Source organism: Triturus cristatus, chromosome 4_1 (genome assembly GCF_964204655.1).
Source record: "Triturus cristatus chromosome 4_1, aTriCri1.1, whole genome shotgun sequence".
NCBI lineage: Eukaryota > Metazoa > Chordata > Amphibia > Caudata > Salamandridae > Triturus > Triturus cristatus.
In genome coordinates this window covers 79,615,303-79,632,656 of record NC_140585.1, presented here as the reverse complement: position 1 = coordinate 79,632,656, position 17,354 = coordinate 79,615,303, and the positions used below count along the sequence as shown (strand labels likewise).

The 17,354-nt window shown below is 46.8% G+C and overlaps 1 protein-coding gene across 3 annotated transcripts in view; it reads left to right on the top strand.

Moving 5' to 3' along the window:
• CORO1B (coronin 1B) overlaps positions 1 to 17,354 on the top strand; it is a 189,317-nt gene that overhangs the window by 57,796 nt on the left and 114,167 nt on the right. The window contains exons 2-3 of one of the 3 annotated variants that reach the window (XM_085651645.1): positions 217 to 302; positions 2,109 to 2,311. In XM_085651645.1, the coding sequence (XP_085507771.1) occupies positions 2,111 to 2,311 (201 nt within the window). In that variant the 5' untranslated portion in view covers positions 217 to 302; positions 2,109 to 2,110. Of the gene's footprint in view, positions 1 to 216; positions 303 to 2,108; positions 2,312 to 5,323; positions 5,342 to 17,354 lie in introns of those variants that run through there. The other 2 variants (XM_085651644.1, XM_085651646.1) reach the window with 2 other exon arrangements.

The window sequence follows — 17,354 nt, the reverse complement described above, 5'->3', positions numbered from 1 at the left end:
ATCTAGCAATAAATTTTGTCACTTTGACACTATTCTAATTTTGAAATGCAAGCTTCCTTTTGTTTGCTGACGGCTTCTCTGGTCAGACTTTGCTCAGGGCAGGGTATAAAGTGAGTGGATTCCTTGTTAATAGCTCTTCTAAAACTCACCCTGACCTTCCATGAAGAAACGTGTACGTGCTTAACTCTCTTCTAAAGTCCTGCCCTCTCCTGTCAGTTTCTTTCCTCCACAGGTAGCTCCAGTGTGTGTCCCTTCCTCTTCAAACACCCGCTCTCTCCTCGGTCCATCCTGTTCTTCCACAGGTAGCCCAGCTCTCTTCCTGCATGCCCCCTTCCTCTGCAGGTACCCCTGCTCTCCCCGGTCTATCCTCTTCCCCTAAGGTAGCCCAGCTCTCTTCCTGCATGCCCCCTTCGTCTGCAGGTACCCCTGCTCTCCCCTGTCTATCCTCTTCCCCTAAGGTAGCCCAGCTCTCTTCCTGCATGCCCCCTTCCTCTGCAGGTACCCCTGCTCTCCCCTGTCTATCCTCTTCCCCTAAGGTAGCCCAGCTCTTCCTGCATGCCCCCTTCCTCTGCAGGTACCCCTGCTCTCCAATGTCTATCCTCTTCCCCTAAGGTAGCCCAGCTCTCTTCCTGCATGCCCTCTTCGTCTGCAGGTACCCCTGCTCTCCCCTGTCTATCCTCTTCCCCTAAGGTAGCCCAGCTCTCTTCCTGCATGCCCCCTTCCTCTGCAGTTACCCCTGCTCTTCCCTGTCTATCCTCTTCCCCTAAGGTAGCCCAGCTCTCTTCCTGCATGCCCCCTTCCTCTGCAGTTACCCCTGCTCTCCCCTGTCAATCCTCTTCCCCTAAGGTAGCCCAGCTCTCTTCCTGCATGCCCCCTTCCTCTGCAGGTACCCCTGCTCTCCCCTGTCTATCCTCTTCCCCTAAGGTAGCCCAGCTCTCTTCCTGCATGCTCCCTTCCTCTGCAGGTACCCCTACTCTCCCCTGTCTATCCTCTTCCCCTAAGGTAGCCCAGCTCTCTTCCTGCATGCCCCCTTCCTCTGCAGGTACCCCTGCTCTCCCCTGTCAATCCTCTTCCCCTAAGGTAGCCCAGCTCTCTTCCTGCATGCCCCCTTCCTCTGCAGGTACCCCTGCTCTCCCCTGTCTATCCTCTTCCCCTAAGGTAGCCCAGCTCTCTTCCTGTATGCCCCCTTCCTCTGCAGGTCCCCCTGATTTCCTCTGTCTATCTTCTTGCCCAAGAGGTTGCCCAGCTCTCTTCCTGCATGTGCCAGTTCCTCTGCAGATTACCCCGGGTCTGACACTCTCTCTATACGTCCTGCTATCCTTAGCCTCCAGCCCCTTCTAGCCAGCTGGTCCAACTCTTCTGTTTGCACTCCTTTCTTACCATTATTGTTTAAATCTTTCCTTCATCCTCTTGGAAACACACAGTTTTTTCTCTGTCTCCTGCCCTGCACCACTCTTTACCTTTGGTTACCCTCTCTCTACTCAGGAGTTGCCTTCGTCCATGGTCTACCTATTTTTATTCCCCGTGCTGTTCCATTTCTGCCTCTTGTCCTGTCAGCTCCTTACTCTGTGCAGTTTCTAATCTCTCTCCCTCCCTGTTCTTCTCTGCCTCATGAACACTTATGTTGTCTCTGCCCCACTTATGTCATCAGGCCTGCCTCTTCCTCCTTTATTTCTTCAGCAGCTTGTGCTGATCTGTTCTGAATTTAGTCTGTACATCCCATGTTCTGCTTTGAATGTTTTGTTGTCCCTCCAGTAACTGTTTTTCCCAGCCTGCTTAGCATCTCTGTAGTGTCTGCAATACTCCTCTGCAGTTTATTCCGTTTGCTTTGATTCTGTATCCCCTTTTGTGCCTGTTCCCACTCTCATTGTTCTCCCCTGTCTGCTCCTCCTTTTCACACACTTCCCCCTCAGTTCTGCTTCTCTAATGTATCTGCTCACTGACTGACTGACAGACTTCTTTCCTTTCCTCATTTCGTCTCTTCTGCTCCTTTCTGTTTCCCATGAAAATTTCTGTCTCTGCCCTTCCCATCTGTCTCATTTTTAATCTACGTCTCTGCTCTTCTTGCCTCATTGCGTGACCATCTATTCTGTATTGTTTCCCTACAGCAATGTCCTTCCGGAAGGTGGTGCGTCAGAGTAAATTCCGCCACGTCTTTGGGCAGGCAGTGAAGAACGACCAGTGTTACGATGATATCCGTGTTTCCAGGGTCACCTGGGACAGCACCTTCTGTGCAGTCAACCCCAAGTTTGTCGCCATCATCATAGAGGCCAGCGGAGGTGGGGCATTCATGGTCCTGCCTCTCAGCAAGGTAAGAGTGAGGTGCATTGTTTGTGCTGATGCAGGGCTTTAATGGTCCTGCCTCTCAGTAAGGTAAGAGTGAGGTGCTTTGTGTGTGCTGATGCGGGGCTTTAATGGTCCTGCCTCTCAGCAAGGTAAGAGTGAGGTGCATTGTTTGTGCTGATGCACGGCTTTAATGGTTCTGCATCCCAGGAAGGTAAGAGTGAGGTGCATTGTGTGTGCTGATGCAGGGCGTTAATGGTTTTGCATCCCAGGAAGATAAGAGTGAGGTGCACTGTGTAGTGATGCACTGCTTTAATGGTTCTTCATCCCAGGAAGGTAAGAGTGAGGTGCATTGTGTGCTGATGAAGGGCGTTAATGGATCTGCATCCCAGGAAGGTAAGAGTGAGGTGCATTGTGTGTGCGCTGATGAAGGGCTTTAATGGTTCTTCATCCCAGGAAGGTAAGAGTGAGGTGCATTGTGTGTGCTGATGCACGGCTTTAATGGTTCTTCATCCCAGGAAGGTAAGAGTGAGGTGCATTGTGTGTGCGCTGATGAAGGGCGTTAATGGATCTGCATCCCAGGAAGGTAAGAGTGAGGTGCATTGTGTGTGCGCTGATGAAGGGCGTTAATGGTTCTTCATCCCAGGAAGGAAAGAGTGAGGTGCATTGTGTGTGCTGATGCACGGCTTTAATGGTTCTTCATCCCAGGAAGGTAAGAGTGAGGTGCATTGTGTGTGCGCTGATGAAGGGCGTTAATGGATCTGCATCCCAGGAAGGTAAGAGTGAGGTGCATTGTGTGTGCGCTGATGAAGGGCGTTAATGGTTCTTCATCCCAGGAAGGTAAGAGTGAGGTGCATTGTGTGTGCGCTGATGAAGGGCGTTAATGGATCTGCATCCCAGGAAGGTAAGTGTGAGGTGCATTGTGTGTGCTGATGCAGGTCGTTAATGGTTCTGCATACGAGGAAGGCAATAGTGAGGTGCATTGTGTGTGCTGATGCAGGTCGTTAATGGTTCTGCATCTGAGGAAGGTAAGAGTGAGGTGCATTGTGTGTGCTGATGAAGGGCATTAATGGTTCTGCATCCCAGGAAGGTAAGAGTGAGGTGCATTGTGTGTGCGCTGATGAAGGGCATTAATGGTTCTGCATCCCAGGAAGGTAAGTGTGAGGTGCATTGTGTGCGCTGATGAAGGGCGTTAATGGTTCCGCAACCGAGGAAGGTAAGTGTGAGGTGCATTGTGTGCTGATGCAGGGCTTTCATGGTTTAAAGGTAAGAGGTGCATTGTGTGTGCTGATGCAGGGCTTTAATGGTCCTGCCTCTCAGTAAGGTAAGAGTGAGGTGCATTGTGTGTGCGCTGATGCAGGGCTTTAATGGTCCTGCCTCTCAGTAAGGTAAGAGTGAGGTGCTTTGTGTGTGCTGATGCAGGGCTTTAATGGTCCTGCCTCTCAGTAAGGTAAGAGTGAGGTGCTTTGTGTGTGCTGATGCAGGGCTTTAATGGTTTTGCATCCCAGGAAGGTAAGAGTGAGGTGCATTGTGTGTGCTGATGCGGGGCTTTAATGGTTCTTCATCCCAGGAAGGTAAGAGTGAGGTGCATTGTGTGTGCGCTGATGAAGGGCGTTAATGGATCTGCATCCCAGGAAGGTAAGAGTGAGGTGCATTGGGTGTGCTGATGCAGGGCTTTAAAGGTTCCCCTACCGAGGAAGGTGAGAGTGAGGTGCATTGTGTGTGCTGATGCAGGGCGTTAATGGTTCTGCATCCGAGGAAGGTAAGAGTGAGGTGCATTGTGTGTGCTGATGCAGGGCGTTAATGGTTCTGCATCCCAGGAAGGTAAGAGTGAGGTGCATTGTGTGCGCTGATGAAGGGCTTTAATGGTTCTTCATCCCAGGAAGGTGAGAGTGAGGTGCATTGTGTGTGCTGATGCAGGGCGTTAATGGTTCTGCATCCGAGGAAGGTAAGAGTGAGGTGCATTGTGTGTGCTGATGCAGGGCGTTAATGGTTCTGCATCCCAGGAAGGTAAGAGTGAGGTGCATTGTGTGCGCTGATGAAGGGCGTTAATGGTTCTGCATCCGAGGAAGGTAAGAGTGAGGTGCATTGTGTGCGCTGATGAAAGGCGTTAATGGTTCTGCATCCGAGGAAGGTAAGAGTGAGGTGCATTGGGTGTGCTGATGCAGGGCTTTAAAGGTTCCGCAACCGAGGAAGGTGAGAGTGAGGTGCATTGTGTGCTGATGCAGGGCTTTCATGGTTTAAAGGTAAGAGAGGTGCATTGTGTGTGCTGATGCAGGGCTTTAATGGTTTTGCATCCCAGGAAGGTAAGTGTGAGGTGCATTGTGTGCGCTGATGAAGGGCGTTAATGGTTCTGCATCCGAGGAAGGTAAGAGTGAGGTGCATTGTGTGTGCTGATGCAGGGCGTTAATGGTTCTGCATCCGAGGAAGGTAAGAGTGAGGTGCATTGTGTGTGCTGATGAAGGGCGTTAATGGTTCTGCATCCGAGGAAGGTAAGAGTGAGGTGCATTGTGTGTGCGCTGATGAAGGGCGTTAATGGTTCTGCATCCGAGGAAGGTAAGAGTGAGGTGCATTGTGTGTGCGCTGATGAAGGGCGTTAATGGTTTTGCATCCCAGGAAGGTAAGAGTGAGGTGCATTGTGTGTGCGCTGATGAAGGGCGTTAATGGATCTGCATCCCAGGAAGGTAAGTGTGAGGTGCATTGTGTGCGCTGATGAAGGGCGTTAATGGTTCTGCATCCGAGGAAGGTAAGAGTGAGGTGCATTGTGTGTGCTGATACAGGGCTTTAATGGTTCCGCAACCGAGGAAGGTAAGTGTGAGGTGCTTTGTGTGTGCTGATGCAGGGCTTTAATGGCCCTGCCTCTCAGTAAGGTAAGAGTGAGGTGCTTTGTGTGTGCTGATGCAGGGCTTTAATGGTCCTGCCTCTCAGTAAGGTAAGAGTGAGGTGCATTGTGTGTGCGCTGATGCAGGGCTTTAATGGTCCTGCCTCTCAGTAAGGTAAGAGTGAGGTGCATTGTGTGTGCTGATGCAGGGCTTTAATGGTCCTGCCTCTCAGCAAGGTAAGAGTGAGGTGCTTTGTGTGTGCTGATGCAGGGCTTTAATGGTCCTGCCTCTCAGTAAGGTAAGAGTGAGGTGCTTTGTGTGCTGATGAAGGGCGTCGATGATTCTTCATCTTTACGAGGTGCAAGGACATCTACTGCAGTGCTGCAAGAAGGCATAATTGCTCATGATTATGTGAATCACTCTATTCTGTTTGAGTGCAAAAGTATAGATTTGGTTGTATGGGTCGTAGAATGAAATGAATATATCAAAACACATGTATTTCAGTTTAATTCTACATGATGCCTAACATAAGCAGATTTATAATTCCCTTAGTTACAAAGTTTAGTGAAAGGGTGTACTGGGCCATACAGCCTAGTCTGAGGAAAAGTCCAAACACTTGGCTGTTTGTCTTCACCTATGTGTAAGGTTTCACTTCGGATTGCTTCCACCGTCACCCTCCACTCTCAGGTTTAGGGTGTTGGACCTTGAAAGGGAGGTCCTAGAAATACCCATGATTAGCATGTGAGTGGGAACAGCTGTCTGTTGCTGTGGAGTAGAAACAGCGACACAGAAGTGACAGTCTTAATGCAATACTATTGCGCCCCCGTAAGGCCCAACAGCCTGGCCCACTTGCGAACTGTGTGTAAGAAGAATGCTTAGATCACTTAATATAAGTCACACAAAGATCATAGGCGTATATTTTCGACAATTTCTTGGAATACAAAATAATGAGTAATATTGCAAAGTCAAGAGAAATACATTTTTTTACAGTGTATTTATATTAGTTTACAGTGATTTGATATACGCATTTTGTCATACATATGTCTGTTTTTTTTAAATGTGAGTCGACACGTGTTTAGTCCTATATTGGCGAGCAGATATAGGGCTTTTTTTAGGCGAATAATAGTTTAACTGGATTTCAAGAAATGTGATGGTGCCTGGATCACTATGCACCCTGGTTGGGCTTCTGTCGCATCAGTCATAATCATGATTATTGTAAGGTTTCCTGAAAATCACACCCAGAGGCTGGCATCAGCATTAATGGTTCAAGTGCTGCACCCAGGAGGTTAGCTCCTGTGCCAAGGGCCCCATGTGGTTTGGAAACAGAAGGATGGCGCATCGTTTCCTGTCCCACATGGGGACGCTGCCGGCCACATGGTTTCGTTGCAGACATTTGGGCTCACCTACTGTAGCTTGGCAAATGTGGCTTGGCCTTCCTTTGAGCACATACTTCAAAATGCCCAAGCCATTTTAGTTAAAAAAAAAAAAAAGACAAAATTAATAAGCAGTTGTCAGAAACAGCAGTAACATTGAAAAAATGATCACGAGTTCTAAAGAAAACAAAAAACACCCTAATTCACTCATTGTTCTCGAAATCCATAAAGGCAAAATGTCAGCGTCTGCCATGCAGTGTGCTAGGGGGACCCTGGTATTCTTTGGGGCTAACCTAAGAGAGGCTGCAGCCGGGTAAAGGTTGGTGGCTGGGCCTGCGGAAAGTTGTCAGTTTGGGCTGAGGAAGATTTCTTCAGTGAAGGAGGCTGGAAGCTGTTGTCAGGCGGGACTCAGTAAATGTTGATAAGTTGGTTAAGCAATCTCGCTGTAACCTGAAGCTGCCACTAAATAAGCCTTGAGCTGGAAAAACTGTTACGCTGAAGTCTCGGATTTAGACAATCTTGTCAGGTTATCCCTTTCTTCCAGGAGTGAAACTATGCTACTCCCCATGAGGGATAGCTTCTCCGTCCTCCAGGAATGAAACATTTCCCCATCCCTTTGATATCTCTGCTAACTTGAAGTGGAGTCACCAGACCTTCAGGATTCGCTTCTTGGACTCCATTTAGGGTGCCCAATGTAGGAGGAGTCCTACAAATCTTCATGGAGGTTCACAAGAAAATGTCTATTCCAGCTGATCCTTTGGTTTTCTAACAGGCATCAGCTTTCTTTCTCCCTGGGACCTCTGACACCCTGGGCCACAAATGTTCCATGGTCTGGCAGAAGGTTTCTCTTGCAGCACCCTGCTTTCTAAGCCCTGTAGGTCAGCAGGAGGTTTCCATAACCAGTCCTCATGCAAACCTCTGGTGCAGAAATTCAAGGCAGAGCTGGAGACCCCTCTCTACACTCTTCGTCCTGCCGGGACAGGAGCCAATTAGAGATGGGCAGAGCTTTATGCCCATATTCTGAATACAGCATGTCTCGAAGAGACAGTGCAAGCATTGCCTAGGCAAGACCTAAAAACTGCTTTCTTCCCCTGTAGGATGGAAGGCGAAGATGCAGCAGTGCACAGTATGCGTACACATACAGGGCCGTATGAATAGGTGGTGGTCAGCACTGGAAGATCAGATCAGTCTCCGCAAAGGGGGGAGCGGGTTCACTGCTTCAGCTCTTCGAGCTGCAAAAACCTCCCACATGTCGCTGTGAAATCCTTGAGGTGGGGAGTTGTGGGCCTCGGTCTACTCTGTTCTGTAATGAACAATCCCATACAGCTGAAGGCCACATTGAGGCGTATTGGCAGACCTGGTTATGGGTTTTGGGCCTGGAATATCAAGGGTTCCGAGGGCCAGGATGGAGCCCTAATATACCCCATCCCTTCCGAGTTCTCCAGTTGTTAGGGGTGTCGCATATACATCCCTTCCATAGCATATACAAGCTCCTTGCTTTTATATCCAGTCCAGCAGTGCTGCAATGATTCCCTGGGCGTCCTCCCCTTTGGAGGGTGGGTGGAGAGGAGCCCCTCCCCTAGTGTATGTTGTGGTCGCAGCCAGTGGAAGCTTTTTTCAGTGTTGTAGGACTGCTGCAGTTTTGTTCTGTTTAGATCCCGCCTGAGCCAGCGCATGTGCTGCTCTGCGAGACATTTAGTTTTGGGGTTTTCAAAGTGCTACCAGACCTCGCTGGCCTAAAGCTTGCGTTCACGCGAGCAGCTGCCATCTGCCTCCCTTCCAGCGCGATCACTGCTGCGCGCGCACCACTCGCATGCTTACCACAGAGCGCGTCCTCGCGATCGCGATTACTTTCGCTTTGATCACGATCACCTTCGCTTTCACGGCCGCCGTTACTTTTATGGCCGTGCGGCCAATGCTTGTTTACAAACTCACTCAGTTTCTCCCGAAAAGCTACGCGGACATCATAATATAACTGCGTGAGGCAGTTTCTATATATATATATATTTTTTTGGTTTTGCCATCAAAGCATTGCACACTGTTCGCATTTCTGAATGGCTGGATGCATGCACATGTGGGAAGAATAGCGATGGTATAGTTAAGGGAGGGTCCTTAAAACTTTCAAGTCATCATCCAAGGGCTATACCGCACAAAAATTATTTCTTCTGAAAGATAAGTCAATAATTAACAAAGATCGCATTGATTTACAATGCAAAAGCTCCTGTTTCATCGGTGAATAGAATGCATTCTGTGGCGCCAGCCATTTCTAATGAAAGCAAAGAACGTTTAAAAGGATGACCTCCTAACATAGGTCTCAGGGAATATTTGCATAAAATTCTGATTTTGATTGTACTCAGACGCCTTCATAAATTAGATTATCCCCAAAGAAACTTAACTTGAAATCTGTGCAAGTCGAACGGTAAGCAAACAAGAGTTAGTTTCAATACGGGACTTTCCTCACTGAAAATGAGAATTTCACTAAAAAAGCGCCCTTCTGAACGACAGTAAAAGTTATGGTCAAACTGTAGTTCTATGAGTAGTTTGAGGAGGTTCTTGGTGCCTATGGACTTAAACGTATTTTCTTTTGCCATAGCTTAATACAATGGCGAGACTTTAAATGGAGAGGTAGAGATGTTGCATTATTGTACTGCATGTTTGTCAATAGTAAGATGGAGGATGTCCCTCATTCACAGGCATACCTTCATACACATTGAGCAACTCTTCACTGAAGAGTTAAGCAACCACTCAATCATACCCCTCACAGGCCCCTTCATTGCCGTTATCATCCACAACAGTTACCCCCAAATCCGTTACTCACACGCCTCACCTGTTTCCCCTTTAATCGTTCTCAACACTTCATCCGTTACCCCTTAACTATTCCCACTTCCAGCACTCACATCGATCCCATGGTTCTCTTACGCCACTCACATTACCCACCTGTTCAGCTTCTGTCACTCACACCCCCTCAAGTTGAATTTCCGTCACTTACGCCGCTCACGTGGGTGAGTAAAAGGAACTCAACCGTACATGTTGACCTTTCGTCACTCTATCCTCACACGTTGTCCTTCCGTCACGTCACTCTCTACCCTTGAATGTTGCTCTTACATCACTCAGTACTCTCACATGTTTACTTTCATCACTACACCACCATCGGTCCATCACTCAGACACCTCAGAGGTCACATTTCTTTCACTCTTACCTTACAGCTGCCCCTTCCTTCACACACACACACACACACAGCACAAGCCTTCAATCGCAACCCCCAAAGGTGCCCTTGGCTACTCAACCATACATCCTTACTAAACCAGACTTCAATCCCACTTCAGTAACCCCCAAGCACACCCCAAACCGTTCACCATCTTTACCTACGAGCTTCTAACCGTTTACTCGCTCAAAATACAAGCACACCTCACAGCCCTTCACTTCCACGAACTAACACCACAAAAGACCTTCACTTTTCCTATCATCTCTTACAACACATCCTCTACACAATTACAAAACATACACCCTCTGACTAAGCCCACTATCGCGCCGTGTGCCCTAGATCTCACGCTGGTAGTTCACCACCCAGATGTAGATGCCATGAACAGGCAAACACACAACAGAACCCACAAACCAGCCCTCAAGACATCGCTCTCCTCATAGCCCTGGGGGCCTCACTCTTTCCCACGCGTTAGGGAATCCCGAGGGGGGTTGAATATCCAGTCTCCATCCCCAGGGTGCCCCAGGCCCCAGTGGTCCCAAAGGTTTCTGATGCCCTAGGAGTCCCTCACTCTCTCATACATTTACCATACAATAAGGTGCCTCCTCATCAAGCACACACTCATTCTGTTTTACCATGGAGAATTTCTTAATCATAGGATGGATGTGGAGCTGACCATCACAAATAACAAGCCCCTTCATGCCTCCGCCCACAAACACTTCGCATACAGCAGCACCGCTCTAATAACCCGTAAACATTCCAGTGTTCCCCTCCTTTAGCTTCCGGCTTGTTTTCGGCAGCCATGTCCCCTCCGCGCGCCACATCATCCTCCTTGCGAGGACAGTTCAGCAATAAAAGTTAATTGGCGCACTCAACCTTTTGAAGAGGTGCAGCACCGAGGCTGGTGTGGCACAGCGCCTGATGCACGCGCATTGAGCCTTTTTGAAGAGGTTGGCACATGTGTACCTGTCTAGAGCATGGTTACTTCGACTGCGGCGAGGCTGTTCCACAGGGCAATTACCTATCAGGTTGCTGCACTTTCTCAAAGCATGGAAAAACAAAGAATACCACCTAAGTGAGAATGGTGTCAGAAATCCATTCCTCTAGGCGAATGAAGCACCCGTTCCAGACACTTGTCTGTTGCCTACATGTCACTCATGCTTTAACCGTTCTTGTTCTACCCCCAGTGAAAGTTTGTACAGCTCTGCGACGCCGAATCTTTTCTGAAGAAAGTAAAGACTGCGCTTAGAGAGTGGGGATCTTGCTTTGCTGTCACCATGCTTTCCCTGTGTATTAAGTAAAACTAAAGCTTGCATTTCTGTTATCTGATTTGTGCCTGCTTGTATTTCTGCTACCCTAGCAGTACTTGTCCTCTGCAGGAGGGATGCTTGCACGGGTAATGCCTGCTTGTGCTTATTCTACCCTAGCAGTACTTGTCCCCTGCAGGAGGAATGCTTGTGTGGGTAATGCCTACTTGTGCTGATTATACCGTAGCTGTACCTGTCCTCTGCAGGAGAGAAGCTTGCGCAGGTAATGCCTGCTTGTGCTGATTCTACCCTATCTGTACCGGTCCTCTGCAGGAGAGAAGCTTGCGCGGGTAATGCCTGCTTGTGCTGATTCTACCCTAGCTGTACCTATCCTCTGCAGGAGGGATGCTTGTGTGGGTAATGCCTGCATGTGATTCTGCTACCCTAGCAGTACCTGTCCTCTGCAGGAAGAATGCTTGTACGGGTAATGCCTGCTTGTGCTGATTCTACCCTAGCTGTACGTGTCCTCTACAGGAGGTATTCTTGCACGGGTAATGCCTGCTTGTGCTGATTCTACCCTAGCTGTACGTGTCCTCTACAGGAGAGAAGCTTGCGGGGGTAATGCGTGCTTCTGCTGATTCTACCCTAAGTGTACCTGTCCTCTGCAGGAGAGAAGCTTGCGCGGTAATGCCTGCTTGTGCTGATTCTACCCTAGCTCTACCTGTCCTCTGCAGGAGAGAAGCTTGCGCAGGTAATCTCTGCTTGTGCTGATTCTACCCTAGCTGTACGTGTCCTCTACAGGAGGGATGCTTGCACGGGTAATGCCTGCTTGTGCTGATTCTACCCTAGCTGTACCTGTCCTCTGCAGGAGATAAGCTTGCAGGGGTAATGCCTGCTTGTGCTGATTCTACCCTAGCTGTACCTGTCCTCTGCAGGAGAGAAGCTTGCACTGTTTCTACCCACGGTGTGGCTTTTCTATAAAGAGGGGTGTTTCCACTGCTTTTTCCACATCCCATAAAGAACTATGGATACATTGAATGCACTTGCATGACATGCCCAGGCCATTCAGAAGCTTGTTTGATCCAGGGCAAAACTGGGTCCTGACCCTGTGATTCTGTTTTCAGTCACAACTTCACAGCTTGACCAAACTGTGTGACCCTGGGCAATTCCTTTTATTCACTCTGCTTCTTTTTCAGTGATTATCACTTTGACAGCAACTTGATATAATTTAATGCAGAATGTGCACTATACAAAAGCCTCTCTTGTATGTGGTTTAAACGTCCATAATGTTGCTCCATCTATGAACATAGTCAGGGCCTTGTATTAGCAGCATAAGACAACTGGAGTGCCTCTTGTGTCACTAATAACATTTTCATCAGGGCCGAAGGGGGAAACATGCAATATTCATCCAGGACCTGAATTGTGTAATGTCTATTCAGGATAACTTGATTTTAATCCCAGCTTCCAAGCTTGACCAAACAGTGTGATCCTAGGCACTCCTTCCCCTTGATCACATTTGAGAGTACCTTTAAAATAGCTCAAGATACACGCTGTACAACAACCTCACATGAGCATGGTTTAATAGACCATAATGTTGTTCCATCTTTCAAAATAAAAGGATTACATAGGAGGAAACAAGGCAACTGACTTGCCTCTTGAGCTTACTAAAATTGTCACAGCAGAAAGTGTGTGGGTCGCTACTGTTAATACAGGCCGCTCAGAGCGGGGATCTGATCTAAGGTGCTAAAGTGAAACAATCCAGAATATATTTTTTAAATGAAAAAGTTAGGACTTTAACTCTATATAAAGTGGCAGTCACCCACATGTGCAGAAGAGAGGGATACACAGGCTGAGCCAAGAACTATTTCCTTAAGCTTCCATGGTACTCTATTTTTGCACTGGATGCAACACACATGGGGCTGCTGTGAATTATGGGACTCGGCAGACACCGCCTCACCACCTCTGCCCCTTTGGTGCTAGCAGTAAAGCAGAGGATGGTTTGCTGTTGGCCATATAGTTTGTGATCTCAAGGCCTATGCACTCCACTTCCCACACCCAGTCCGTTGCGAGTGTGGCTTGGCAGCATGGGCACGGTCTCTTTCATAGCGCAAACTGCACTGACAATTACTCGTCCTGGTAAACATGCTGCATACTGACAACCTTGCCAGAAGTCTGTTGCAAAGTCTGCCCCATCACCCCCCCCCCCTTCCCCCCCACTTCTGAGGCTGGTGAACATGTCCTATGAAGCAGGGTTTTTTTTCACAATATTTCAATCAATCAATAGATTTGTGGAGTGCTACTTGTCCCCCGTGAGAGTATCCGGGCGCTAGCAGGGTCCAGTTAATTAGTCAAATAGCCATGTCTTCAGGGACTTTCAGAACTCTAGAAGAGATGGGGAGGTCCGTAAATGAAAGACTAGCTCATTCCATGCCTTAGCTGCTAGGTAGACAAAGCAGCGACCTCTGCATCTGCTATGTTGGATGCGAGAGGTGAGGGTTAGAGACGGGGACGCAGCCTGTCTGGTGGGCTGATGGAAGTTCATGTGGTGGTTCAAGTAGGATGGCCTGCAGTTGTGAAGGGCCTTGTATTTGGGGGTCAGGAGCTTGAAATGCCATCTTTTCTGTATAGGGAGCCAGTGGAGTTCCCTGAGGTAGGGGGTGATGTGGGTTCATCTAGGGAGACCGAGGAAAAGTCTGGTTGCTGCGTTCTGTATGGTCTGTAGTTATTGTAGGAGGTGAGCTACGATCCCTGCATAGAGACCATTGCTGCAGTATAGTCGGCTGGAGATGAGGGCCTTGGTGATGGTGCGCCTTCAGCTTTGGGGTAGCCATTTGTATATCTTATGAAGCATGAGGAGGAGTCAATTGACACGAGTAGTCATGGTTAGCTTGTTGTCCAGAATGATGCCTAGCTTGGTCAGTGGTGTAGGTCAGAGTTCTGAGGGCCACCAGGATGTGTCCCATGGAGGGCTTTTATTTCCGAAAATCATTACCTCTGCCTCGTCCGTGTTGACTTTTAGGCAGTTGTCCTTCATCCAGTTGGCAACATTTGTCATGCAGTTATGGAAGTTGGTCTAGGTGGTGTTTTCGGAGAGGGACAGGATGAGTTGTGTGTCTTTGGCATAGGATATAATGTTGAGTCAGTGGGTTTTGGCGATGCTGGGCAGTGGTGTCATATAAGTGTTGAAGAGGGTGTGGCTGGGCCAGTGAGTATCCTTTGGGTACTCCACAGATGATTTCCTTGGCTTCGAAGGAGAAGGGGGAAAGGCAGACGTTTTGCATTCTTTTGGTGAGGAACGGTGAGCCATTTGATAGTGCCTCCTTCGATGCCTGTCGTGTGCAACCTTGTGATGAGTGTGTGGTGGGAGACAGTATCGAAGGCTGTCGAGAGGTCTAGGAGGATCAGACCTGCAGTCTCTTCGCAAGTCGAATAGTGCTCGCATATTGTCAGTAGCTGCAGTGAGGGCTGTCTCAGTGCTGTGGTTGCTGCGGAATCCTGATTGAGAGGAGTCGAGAGTGAGGTTCTGTTCCAGACGCGAGGAGAGTTGTTGCTTGATGGAGCAGGGAGATTGGTTGTTAGTTTTTGAGTTTGCGGGGCTCTGCCAATGGATTCTTTAGTAGGGCGGTGACTTCTGCATGTTTCCAGTCCTTGGGGAAAGTGGCTGTGGCAATTGAGGTGTTAAAGTGGTGAGTATGTGGCTGATTCTAGCTTCATCTAGGTTGAAGATGTGGTAAGACATGGGTCGGTTGGGGCCCCAAAGTGGACCGAGTTCATGTTGGATGCGGTGTCCTGTGGGGCGAACTGGCTCCATTTGCTTAGTCGGATGTCTGTGGTAGTGCGGTCGGTGTGTTGCTTGAATAAGTCTGTGGCCTTGGGCTGGGGTTTGAACTTTTTGTAGATGTTGGCGATCTTGTTGTGGAATATTCAATGTGAGATACCTGTATTCCTGGGAAAGACACTTGACACCACAGGGACAATATTCAAAACTAAAACAAGTCGACGGAAAAAAGAAGTGTCCATTGCTTGGCCTTCTGTGTTAATCTTGTGGTAGAGAGACACCAGTAAAAAACATTTCACGCTTATCCACCTAGAATTGTAATACTGATCTAACTGATCAACTAACAAAAGGAGAAAATAAATGTTGACATAAGTGACATAACCTCTCCCAAACTAGGGAACCAAATAACTAGGAGACTACACCCAGTGGACTCGAGTACTCTTCAAAGTGTCCCAGTGCAATTCATGGAACCTGCTGATTAAGCATACTACATGGGGTAGGTGAGGGTTCATCTTAAATAAGAACATGAAGGTATGGTAAATCCAAAAGGGGTTTGGCAATTTCTTAAAGAAGTTATGTACTTCCGGAATGTTTGTCAGTTTACAAATATTATACAATAGTCTCTTAACACCTCTCACTCACTCCTTAGTGTGTTAGCTACCTGTGTTGTGCCAGTCCTATATGTGTGAAAGAATCATGTGTTTTCTTTCTGCTGCTGCTACCTGTCCTTAACTTATTGTTTGTGTTAGGAAAGGTTGCGCTGCAGCTGTCCATGTTGTCCCTTTGTTGTGACGCTCAGTATAAACCTGTTCCAATCCACATTTTCTTTGCTTGTTTTAGTGCATCATGTAAGTAAAAAGTGACCGTCCCAAAACGTGAGCTGAGTTTACTTTTGGTTTTGCGTGTGAATCAAACATTTTGTGAAATAGAGTAGGTGACTTTGTAAAATTTCTAAAGATAGCTGACCCAGTGGCTCCACCTCATGTATAACACCTCCAGCCAATTTTGTCATTTAAGTCAACACTGCTTTGCATGCTGGGATTTTGATCCCACAATAAAACTTTTAAAAGCAAAACTATTGGTCCTGAAATAAAACATGCTGTTGGCTGAAAGAAATTATATTATCATCCTGTGCTGTAGTGCCAAAGTGCAGAGTTGTAAAATGCAAAAGAAAATGTTGTTTCTGCCTTTCTTTCTTGTAGCTAGTCGCGGGAGGCAGAGATAGCCTTTCAGATGCAAATAGCAGCATCTCCTGTTAATGGAATACCATTAACGTTCCTTGGAAAACTAGCTTGTCAAAAGGATCTATTTACCAGAACAATGCAAGCATCAGCAAGTTACTACTAAACAGAAGAGGGCCCCTGAGTGTCCAATTATGGTGAGAGGAGGGCAGGGGAAATCACTAAACAATAACAACAAACCTATTCAATAATTAATAGGTGGTACATCCAAGGATAATTGAAAACATCGTTGTGCCACAGAAAATATTTTCATATTAATTTATTTTTATCAAAAATAGTTTTAGGGAAAAGTTATATCTATGTATATTCAATTATAACAATTCCAATAGTTTCTCTACATAAAAATCACAAAAACAGCCCCACCAAAACATAATACACAATAAATGTAAAAATGACAACCTCAATATACACAGACACAACATGCATACCACACATATTTAAATAAAGAAAAAAGAAAACTGCATCTAATGAACAATAATAACAAATAACACAATTTCAATCTTTTCACAAATGTCAAGCTGAGAATAGCAGACAAGAAACGTCTTCAAAATTGTCAAACTAAAAATATCTGACAAGAAGCGCAGACGCACACATGCATATATATACACATATATACACGTAGTGTTGTCGGGGACTCCTTAATAACCATGTTTATAACCGTATATATATATAATCTGTGGACAATAATGAGAAAAAGAACATATATAAATACAAAACACACTACCAGATATATCTCGGAGCTTACATATCCATATAGAACACCCGAATGGTGAAATCAGAATCAAAAAGTGGCCAATAGCATAGCCAAGTAGAATATATGGACAAGATGTGAATAACTGACTAAAGTGCCCCAGTGAGAAAGAGTAAAGAAAAGATATAGAGGACCAACATACCGAAATATTATTCTGTGGTATTAAAAAAGGCACGATAAAGAAGCTTAGATTGTGCATTGTGATGAAGATAGTGGACATGTGAAGGCCTATATCTATACCTACTTTGTTAATGCAGACAGGCCGTAATAAGCCAATGGTTCAATGATGGATCAAGTCAGAAATTAACTGCAATGATCATAGGGCCCACTGAAAAGGACACATAGAGACACAATATAGATGTCAGGAAATATATAGAGAAAAAAATGTGATTCTAAACAATTTAATACTTGTTGAATAAGTATGCTAAGGAGATAAAGTTTTCTCTCAGAGATATATTATTTCAATAGTTCACTATTCTAGTGTGGAGGCCCATGACTAGAATCTATTATGGACACAAATATAGAAAGAAATAGTAAGATATCAGCATAGGGATCAGGTAATAGTGCATAGAACACATTATGAACCAGAAAAAAATGAATGAACCAAATCTAAAAAACGAACTTACTTAAGTTCTATGGGCCATCGAAGGGTGGAAT